This window comes from Lolium rigidum, chromosome 5 (genome assembly GCF_022539505.1).
Source record: "Lolium rigidum isolate FL_2022 chromosome 5, APGP_CSIRO_Lrig_0.1, whole genome shotgun sequence".
Taxonomy (NCBI): domain Eukaryota; kingdom Viridiplantae; phylum Streptophyta; class Magnoliopsida; order Poales; family Poaceae; genus Lolium; species Lolium rigidum.
The window spans coordinates 249,899,998-249,909,981 of record NC_061512.1 but is presented as its reverse complement, the minus strand read 5'-3'; the positions used below and the strand labels follow the sequence as shown (position 1 = coordinate 249,909,981).

Genomic DNA, 9,984 nt, shown 5'->3' with positions numbered 1-9,984 from the left:
CAAGCTACCCTAATGCAAAGCTCTATTAGAGCAAGGCATCATTACACTTTTATTTTATATCAAATCCCAAGTTTTACTCTTGCAAAGCTTTTACTTTGGATTATCAAAGTTTATTTTTGATTCAAGATTCACTTGGTCTAGATATAGAGTAGTGCAAGAATATCAATTTTAGCCTAGAGCAATACAAGCTAGATAGCACCCCTCATGATTAGTTGCTAGTGCTAAACTAAAATTGACTACTCTAGATGGGAACTTGTGAAGCAAATGACTTTGAAAACCTTAGAATGATGAGTCATTCTATTGAAAGTTTTGAAGGTGAATATGACTGGTGAATGATATGGTGAATGTTTACAAAAACTGATGGTTGGATTCGGATGCGATACCATTCCAATTTTACAAGTACCCCCACAATACCTGATTATGGGTAAGGGTTTAACTGGAAATTTATGTGCTTTAGTATGGGTTCCCTCTAAACAAGCGCAATAGGGGTTATGCCGAGGCTGCCTCCATTGAAATGGGAACTGATATGAAATGACGTGAAATGAGGTGAATGTCCGGCCCAAGCCCTGTGCAGTTCCCAGGCTGATGGTTTGTCTTCACTGGGAGGCCAAGCAATCAGGGCCAGTTAACCCTGACGGATTATTGCAAATGTTGTGGCAAAAGTGTGCGACCTCTGCAGAGTGTGAACTTATTCGAATAGCCGTGTCCGCGGTTATGGACGGTTGGAAAGGCCATACTGTTCCGCCATGAGACCATTTTCAATGTCATCTGGATTAGCTTCAACCTGTAACCCTCATAGAGAGAACAGGCATTTTTTTGGATGCACTGGTGTAGGAAGGGGAGTCACTGGGCCGTGCCCATAAACCCCTATACTAGTTATGCATGTGTTATTTCAGGCTTGGTTGTTTTTCTTCCAAAATTTCTCTTATAATTGGTTTAACTCATTTGATCATCCATAACTTTGTTTTTAGGACTTGACACTGCTTGGATGGTCACAAGAGTGTTCTATTCTTAAATAAAAATAGATACGACTTTAGTTTCAACATTATAGATGCCTTGATTTTTTTCGAAAAGGGGAAGTACTAAGCGAAGTCTCCCTCCTTTCACAATTACCTCACGTTTTGGGTTTAGTCAAAGTCAAATCTTGTAAAATTTGACCTAATATATAGGGAAAAATATCACCATCAACATCAACAATATAAGATTTATTGTATTAGAATCATCATAAAGTATATTTTTAGATTATATGCATTCAATATTATGATTGATGAAATTTTTATTATATGTTCGATCAAATTTTGTAAATTTTGATTTTGACTAAACCCGCCAAAACGCGAGGTAATTGTGAACGGAAGGAGTAAGATCGTGAGATCCTTATGCTGCCTTTTTTAATTATTTAGCATCCTGATTTCACTATTTAATATAAGCTATGTGAGTGTGTGGAGTTCTTTGATCTTGCCCTTTTCTAGACTCTAAACCACTCATGGCACCATCTAAAACTTTAAAATTTCTATGGCCCATTTAGTCACGCTATATTGGATGGGTAGTTTGTGTCACTAGACTTTGCTATTTTTAGCTCAGGATGGTTCAAAAAAACAGTTAACACATCTCCTTTATTTTGCTATTGCAGTTACGTCACGCCATCCAAGAGGTTGGACCCAAGTCACCCAACGATGTTAGACTCTCTGAAAAAATTCTTAGACCTTCTAGGTAAAAAAAAAAACAGCTAGGTCCCGTCATTTTGGATGGTTAAATTCAGCGAAAACTAGCTGAACTAAATGATGTATCATGTACATAGAAGCAACACATGACGGGACCAAGAGTGATCATAGAAGTTTCGAAGTTTTTGAAGGAGGCTACAGGTGGTTTAGAGTTTGAAAAAGGGCCATTTATTAGGTTACAAGTGAGTGTGTACAGAGTTCATTGAGGTCCAATAATGGAAGCAGTACTCATTCTATATCGGGTAAAAAGTGAAGTGGAATGAGCCCTTCCCAATATAATAGAAACAGGAGAATTTCTGAATGAGTGATTGAACAGGTGGGTGAAAAATTAACCAAGATGCCTGCTCCGTTTCTTCCCATATTTGGAAGAACGGAACAATCCAAACATAACCCCAAATTTACACTGCTTAATTATTCGAACAGGTAGGTCCAGAGCGGCGTCTGGACGCCGTCCTCCTGCCACGTCCTGGAGGTCGGCGGCTCCACGAGCACGCCCGGCGTCAAGTTATCGTAGTACGACCCGGCGTCCGTGCCACCAAACCAGTGCTCGTCCAGCAGGTCGCTTGACGACATGGACAGCGTGCTCGGAGCCGGCGAGCCATGAAATTCCTTCTCGTCGTCGGCCGCCTGCGCCGGCAACGATGACGGCGTGAGGGACGCGGCCGGCTGCTGCTGCCGCCGCTGGAAAGCCAAGACGGCGAGAGCGACGGCGTCCTTGATCTCCCGCGCGCTGCCGAAGCCGAACGACCCGGCCGCGAGGACGGGGAGCATGCGCCATGCCGAGTCGGCGAAGTTGAGGCAGGCGTCGCGGCCGGAGAGCGCGAGCGCGGCGGCGTCGTGGGCGCGCGCGGCCATCTCGGCGGTGGTGAAGGTGCCGAGCCAGAGCCTGGAACTCCTCGTCCCTAGCACGCGCACCTCGCACACCCAACGCCCCGCCCGGCCGCGGCGCCGCACGCCGCGGTACACCGGGTGGCGCGTTTCCTTGAACTTTGTCCGCCCCGCGGGGCGCTTCGGCGGCTCCGACCACACCGTCCTGTGCGGGCCTTGCTCCTGGTCCGACGAGGAGGCGGCGTCCATCGGTCGACAGCTAGAGAGAGAGAGAGAGAGAGAGAGAGAGAGAGAGAGAGAGAGAGAGAGAGAGAGAGAGAGAGAGAGAGAGAGAGAGAGAGAGAGAGAGCTGTGGAGTATGGCTGAAGCGTGGTGAGAAGGGGATTAATGGGGGCATGGGGTGGGAGTGTATATATAGGTAAGCGGTGGGTGGTCGCTCGCGGCGGCGCTCGGGTGGAGAGTGCCGCAGGAGGGGATCGTGTAGCGGGGAAGAAGATAAGCGCGGCGGTGGCGGGGTCACGCGCTCAGTGGCTGGCAGGCAACGCAAATTCAAAGCGCGGGGTGGTGGCTGGAAGATATCAATATTCGCGCGAGAGTGATGTTTCTGAGTACACACCCGTATCTTCACTGTTCGAAGGTATATCAAGATTCGCGGGGTTAGCTCCTTTTTCTTCTCTCAAACAGTTTCGTTTTTTTAATCTTCCACACTATACTACCCCGTTCCGTAACTAGTATTACTAGCTTACTACCTCCGTTCTGAAGCTTAAAGTTTTTTTTTTTTGAAAAATCAAACCAAGTAAAGTTTAACTAAGTTTTTACAAGAATTAATCTATCAATAAATATGATATTTTTTAGACACCCTATGAAAATCTATTTCATAGATATTAATTGTATATTTGCATGTTAATGATTTTTGATAAAAAAAATGATCAAACTTCACATAGTTTGACTTTCTAAAAATAATATAAGCCTTAAGCTTTGGAATAGATGCAGTACAATTTTTTTAAAGTCAAACGATGTAAACGTTGACAATTTTTTTAGAAACAACTATCAATATCTATCATGCCAAATCAATGTCATTATTGTTGACGTGAATAATTGTTGGGTGGAACGGTGTGACCTTTCGGTCCACCGGTTTCATGTTAATATAGACGAGGAATAGCCCCCCGTAGGGCAATATAGAGTTGGATACGTATAGGAGTGGTGTACTACACCATCTCGTATACGTATCAGTATTACATCTCTAATAATTATATACATCATGACACATATTTTTGTATTATATTTATACGGTATCATAGTTCTTAATGGATTTTTCTACAAACTTGATCAAACTCTACCTCGTTTGACCTGAGGAATAATTTATATGCCGTATATCATGGAATGGAGGTAGTAATTTATTTAAATGAAGCAAAACACCAAGAATGTGGGAAAATAGTTTGGATTTTTATGAAATTATATATATAAATTTAAATTTTGATTTGAATTTTAAGTAATTTAAAACTACACACAAAAAATCGGAACTATTTTTTCCACATTCTAATTGTTATGTTTTGGTGACTTGCAAAGTTTCAATCCATATACTCTACAATTTGAAAGGTATGAAAAGAAAAGGTAAAAAATAAGTGTGGTGTGGAGTGAGCATCTACTCACAACATTTCCATATGCCCGCCGGAAGAGAGCTTTCAAACGCGCGGTGGACAGTAAAATAAAAAAATGCTAGATAGAAATTTAAAAATTGAAATAAATTTTGCATGTAGAAGATGTATGAATATATGTGCATGCCAAGTTATAAATTAACTTAGAAAGTATTTAACTTGGGAAAAATGACAAAATGACCAAGATATATGGAATGGTCTATGCAAAATTTCTGTTCAAGTTATATGTTCTCTTTTTTATGTACACATGGGTCGGAAATACTTTTGTACACCCACACATGGGTATATTTTTCTAGAAAATTTGCATAAGTGTGATTTATAAAATAAAAATAAAAATTACGGATACTAGGGATGCAAGAGCGAATTTTTGAACCAGGATGCTCCTGAACCCACGGTGAAATAAAAAACTAAATAAAATAATTTATTTCATGTAGAGGATGTATATATGCAGGTATGTGCATGCCAATTTGAAACTTAATTACAAAAGAATGTAATTTGGGCAAAAGTGAAAAAATAAACAGTGTAAGCACCGTGCAAAATTGATGTTCAAGTTCCATTTTCTCCTTTTTATGTTGCTAGGCTACATACTAGCGTATCTTTTCTTGAAAAATTAGGCGAGTAAATATTAACATGGTATGTGCGTGCATGATTTATCTCATGGTATTTTGAAACTTATAAATAAATATTTTGGTTCCTATTCTCACCGCATGTTCAGATGTATAACAATGTTCACGAGTGTTGCTCCTTTACTATTTCTGTTCCCTGATCAGCTATCTTGTTTTGGACGTGATGTAGGTAACTAGCACCTGTCAAGTTGGAGATTGGACGGCTTAGGGCATCTATAGTAAAAGATGCTTAGTTTTTTTAATAAAAGGAATATATTAATATCACGAATATACCAATTACAATTAGATTCTGCAATAATAAAAAGTTCTAAAGACACTACGGATGCACACATCCCTGCTACCAAAAAAAGAAGAAAAATAAAAGATCCTGCTATGGTGATCAAAACGTTATTGCCGCAACACAAACCACTGCGAAGACAACACCTAGAGTCCACGCTTGCAAAACAATGGCTTCAACAAAGTTACGGCCATGCACAACCAATTAAAGCTACACCTTGGATTTCCACCCTGGAGCAAGTCTTTCCTCTCAAACAATGCCTTCAACAAGACCATTATCAGACACAACCAATTAAGACCAGACTTTGGATTTTCATCTTGGAAGATAAGATTTTGTACTCCTCCTATGTTGCCTCCACTGCTCGCCGATGTCACTGGTGCAAGTCAAGAAACACCAAGCAAAATCCTCTTCGCCACGAAGACTCATTCCTCCATTAATAGACTTCATATCTCATCCGCGCTATACCATTCTCCTTTGCCATAGAAATCGAAAACCAACATGTCCCACGATGGCAATAGAAAGATGCTTAGACGTGTGCTTAAAAAATAAAATTGGATTTTGGCTAAGCATTGGTGCTCAGATGTCTAAATAGGCATCTCCTCGTATAAATAAGCACTCGTGCTTAAAAAAATTTAGTTTATTTTTTATAAGCACCTAGCTAAGCACTTTTTGTGGTACATGTGGCCTTATTTTCCATTTTCTCCAGGTCAAGAGTACAGCACCGCTAGTAATTAATCTGATATAGGCGGGAAAAATTCATACAGTTGGTAATATCCCAACTGATATTTCGACAGAATAAAATGGCTAAATACAGGTCTAGGTATTTGGCGGTTACAATCTTACACACGTGGAACGATATTTGAACACATAATTGCCCGCAGGGCTACTATAGTTACTAGAAGTAGAAAAAGGCTAAAGCAAGTTTTGCACTATAAGTAGCCCTAGATCTTTTCTTGCCAAGAAAATATCTGCTAGCTGAGTGGAGCCATCGATCACATCTTAGCGTATTTGTGGCTAAAACGAACAAACAAAGAAATACAAGCCCTGTTGTTGGCCATAGGATTCGTCGAGGCAGGACCAGAGAAGAGAGCGACGTCGCGCGTGGGAGTGCGGCAGCTGCTTCCACCCAAGTCACAACAATCACAGTCGCCAACATGGCCGGCCGGGCACACCACTGAGCACTGAGGCACTGAGACTCTGAGAGTGAGTGAAGCGAGTGACAGCTCGACCGCCAGGCGACATGGCCGGATTTCGACATGAAATCGGAAAGAGATCGTAGCTTCAACCAGGCGACCTGGACGGGTCTCCGCCACATCTTCTGGATTACTAGTTGCTTCGTTGACAGGATTAATTAGTGTACGTGCTTGGACCACCTCTGTCCGCACGAGCTTACCGGAAGTTTACCTGATATATTCACCGCACCTGAACGAATATCGCCTATTTCTGGAACCCCCATTTTTTGCTTGCGAGTATAGACGACTAGACGTCGTCGACATAGTCATATTTTTCATTTGTTGCCCCGACACTGACGTCAGTAGGTGCGTATTTTTCTTGTCCCTTTTTTTTATTGTCTTTTTGGAGTGCTCTTGCTCGCATGTCAAATTCTGTTGCCATAACATTCGATAGTGTTTTAACAGTTTGATTATGCTGCCGGCAGCAGCTTCGATCCGTTCCAGTCCCATGGTTTCTCGTCGATCGTAATTAGTAACTCCAGAGCGCAGCGTCCGCTCCGTCGTGATCGCCGTAATCACCGTTCTCCCAGCACGCCTCGGTTCCTGCTGCCGGCGACGGCGGATCCAGGAGCAGGCCCTCCGCAAGGTCAGCGTAGTACGTGCCCAGGTCCATTTCGCCGGACATTTCCAGCTCGAACATGTCGCTGCCCAGTGCTGCCGGAACCTCAAACATTCCATCGGCCGTAGCTTCGGACGACCTTGCCGACGAGCCGGCATTGTCCCCGGGTGACGGCGCTGACGCGCTGGAGGTGGCCTCCACGACGGCGCCAGCGGAAGCGGCTGGGGTGCTATTGGTTGCCTCTCTTCGCTGGAAATCTGCGACGGCGGCGAGGGCCGCGCGCCGGACATCGGCGAATTCGAACAGTTCGGACGGCACGGCGAGCAGCGAGGCGGAGTCGGCGAAGTTGAGGCACGACGACGCGGGGGAGCTGCCGCGCATCGCCAGCATGGCAGCGTCGTGCGCGCGCGCCGCCGACTCAGCGGTGACGTGCGTCCCGAGCCAGAGCCGCTCGCCGCGCCTGCCGGGGACGCGCACCTCGCACACCCACCTGCCGGCGCTGCCCCGGCGCCGCACGCCGCGGTACACCGGGTGCCGCGTCTCCTTGAACTTGGTGCGCCCCGCGGGGCGCTTTGGCGGCGGTGACCACGGCGCCGTCGCGTTCTCGTGTGAGGACGTCGACGAGGAAGGGGTGCTGATCCAGTTGTCGTAGCCCGCGTCCATTGCCGGTCGTAGATCGCTTGGTGCAGGTACGAGCTCGAGTATGGAGTGCGTTAGCTCGCTTAGCTTGAGCTTGAGCTTCAGGTGTTCGATGAGTAACTCAGTGGCCTGCGTGGAGTGTGCCTACTTATAGTTTTGCGTGACGCGTCAGCGACGAGGGTACAGCTGGTGGCCACGCAAGCTGCGGGGACTAAGGGCATCTCCAACCGGGCGACCCAAACGGACGGCCCGTACGCGTCCGTTTTGGGCCGTTTGCGTGGCCGAACGGACACCCGGACAGCGCACCGCGTCCGCGTGTCCGTTTGGGTCGCACGCTGCGCCAACGCGCGGACGCACCGCAAATGTAATAAAAAAACATAAATGAAAATGAAAAATAAAAACAGCACCAAATAAATATAAACTATCGGTTAGTTAAACTTAGCCCTATTTTGGGCAATTTTTACACAAAAGAAAGCCCTATATGGGCTTTAAACTAAAAAAAAGAAACCCTAGACAGGGTTTGCGAGCACGGTGGCGCCGGCGAGACTACCCCCGGTAGTACTCGTCATCGTCGGCGTCGATGACGACGACGCCCCGGCGGCGACGTGTCGTTCCGGCCGACACGCCGGAGGGCACCGGGACTCCGGCCGGGGCTCCCACCGCGCCCTTTCCCGTGCGGAGTGCGGGTTCGGCGGGCTCGCCGGCCGCGCGCGCGCCGTGCCCGCGCGCGGACTCTCGCCGGAGTCGCTCCTCCTCCGCCGAGCGCTCCTCCTCCGCCGAGCGCGCGGCCCGGCGCTCCTCCTCCCGGAGCCGCCGCCGACGCGTAGCCTCTCCCCGACGGCGCGCCGCTCGAGGAAGGCCCACGCCTCCGCCCGGGCGTCCTCCCCGGGCCTTCCCGGCAGCCTCCTCCGGCCGCGGAGGTGCGCGGCGCCTCGGCGAGGTGCGGCCATTTGGCCGGCTCGTCGAGGTCCGGGCTCGCTCGCGGACGCCGCGAGCGCCGCCTCGCAGCCCGGGTCGGCCTCCTCCGGGGCCGCGGCCGTGGCCGTGGCCGTGGCCGTGGCCGGGGCGCGGGCTCGTTGATGTAGAGCCCGCCGGGCGCGCGGCCCGCCCGCCGCGGTGTGCGCGGCCGCGCGCGAGGCCGCGCCGTCGCGGATGTGAAGCACGTGCGCCGGCGCGCATCGTGCTCCACCTCGAACCACAAGTCCCGGCTTGGGACTTGCGTCGCCGTACGCCGGGTCCTCGCGGAGGTCCGCCGGCGGCCGAGCGCGGCGCCTCCGGATCTCGGCGTAGCGGGCGCGGCCGGAGCTCGGGATGGGCGGCACCGGAACCCGATCCGGGCTCGAGTGCCGCCCGTGGGGAGGTGCACGTCCCCTCACGCGCATTGGGACGCCGGCGTCCCGAACATCCGCGCCACCGCAACGGTGACGTAGATCCGCTCGCGTCCGGGAGGCGCCGGCGGCCCCATTGCGAACGCCGGCGGCGCGACTTGCCGGGCCGCCGCCGGCCTCGTGGTCGTTGGCGGACGGCTCGAACTCGCGCTCGGGCCATGGCGGCGCGGAAGCTTCGAGCTCGCGCGTGCGGCCGGAGTGGAAAGCGGGGACCGGATAGGGACAGTCCCCTTCCCCGTGTCCACATTTAATAGGACCGGGGCACCGGACAGTGGGCCAGCCACGCGGACAGTGCGGACACGCGAGGACGCCGCGTGCCATCCGCGGCCACGCAAACCCGGCCAAGATTTGGGCCGGGTTTGCGTCGTTCCGGACGCCGCGGCCGTCCGCTTTTGCGGTGCGTACCCGCGTTGGGCCGGGTTTTTGTCCGTTTGGACCCATCCGGACGCGCGAGCGCGGGATGGGTCGCCCGGTTGGAGATGCCCTAAAGCGTCCGTTGCTGGAGCGCTCTGGGGTTGACGCGTGGTGGGTGACTCTTCTGGGTAGACAAGTTTGGGATTTGCAGCGTTATTTCTGGAGTAACAGCTATGATTGGGCTCCACTTGCTCGGCCCATGGAGGCCCGAAGAGACAGTTTATCTATTTTCATAGCGCGTTTTGTGCTCGTCGGCCAGAAGTAAATAGAGGTGAGTTGGTGTAGTACCCTGAGTCCCTGACGATTGTGATCAGTTTTGATTAACAAGTCTTTCTTTCAGCATTACTGTTTTTGCAGTAAAACCTAGAAACTCATCCAGAGTCATTTTTGGGGGGACATGGATCCTCTGTGATCGCTAACATGTGGGTTCCACTTGTCAGCGACTCAAAGATAGATGTGAAACCATATATTGGGCCATGACCAAAAGAGCACACACACCCTCTAGCAATGCCAAATAGCAACATCGGATCAAGGATGGGACATGGGTACCTCAGTCTATGTCGTCGACGGTGCCATTGCTTTGTCACCACGGCCTGACGCTTTGTTTGTGTACATTTCCGCGTGTAGAAGTTGGAAGGTATT

The 9,984-nt window shown here is 49.3% G+C and overlaps 2 protein-coding genes across 2 annotated transcripts; both read right to left on the bottom strand.

Moving 5' to 3' along the window:
- Window positions 1-1,873: 1,873 nt before the first annotated feature.
- LOC124654318 (dehydration-responsive element-binding protein 1B-like) lies at window positions 1,874-2,798 on the bottom strand. Its single transcript, XM_047193332.1, has one exon. It carries the CDS (start codon window positions 2,796-2,798, stop codon window positions 2,133-2,135), a length of 666 nt encoding a protein of 221 aa, XP_047049288.1. The 3' UTR covers window positions 1,874-2,132.
- A 3,636-nt stretch (window positions 2,799-6,434) lies between these two features.
- Window positions 6,435-7,631, bottom strand: LOC124653800 (dehydration-responsive element-binding protein 1H-like). Its single transcript, XM_047192866.1, has one exon. The coding sequence runs from the start codon at window positions 7,562-7,564 to the stop codon at window positions 6,812-6,814; it is 753 nt and encodes a 250-aa protein (XP_047048822.1). The 5' UTR covers window positions 7,565-7,631; the 3' UTR covers window positions 6,435-6,811.
- Window positions 7,632-9,984: the final 2,353 nt, after the last annotated feature.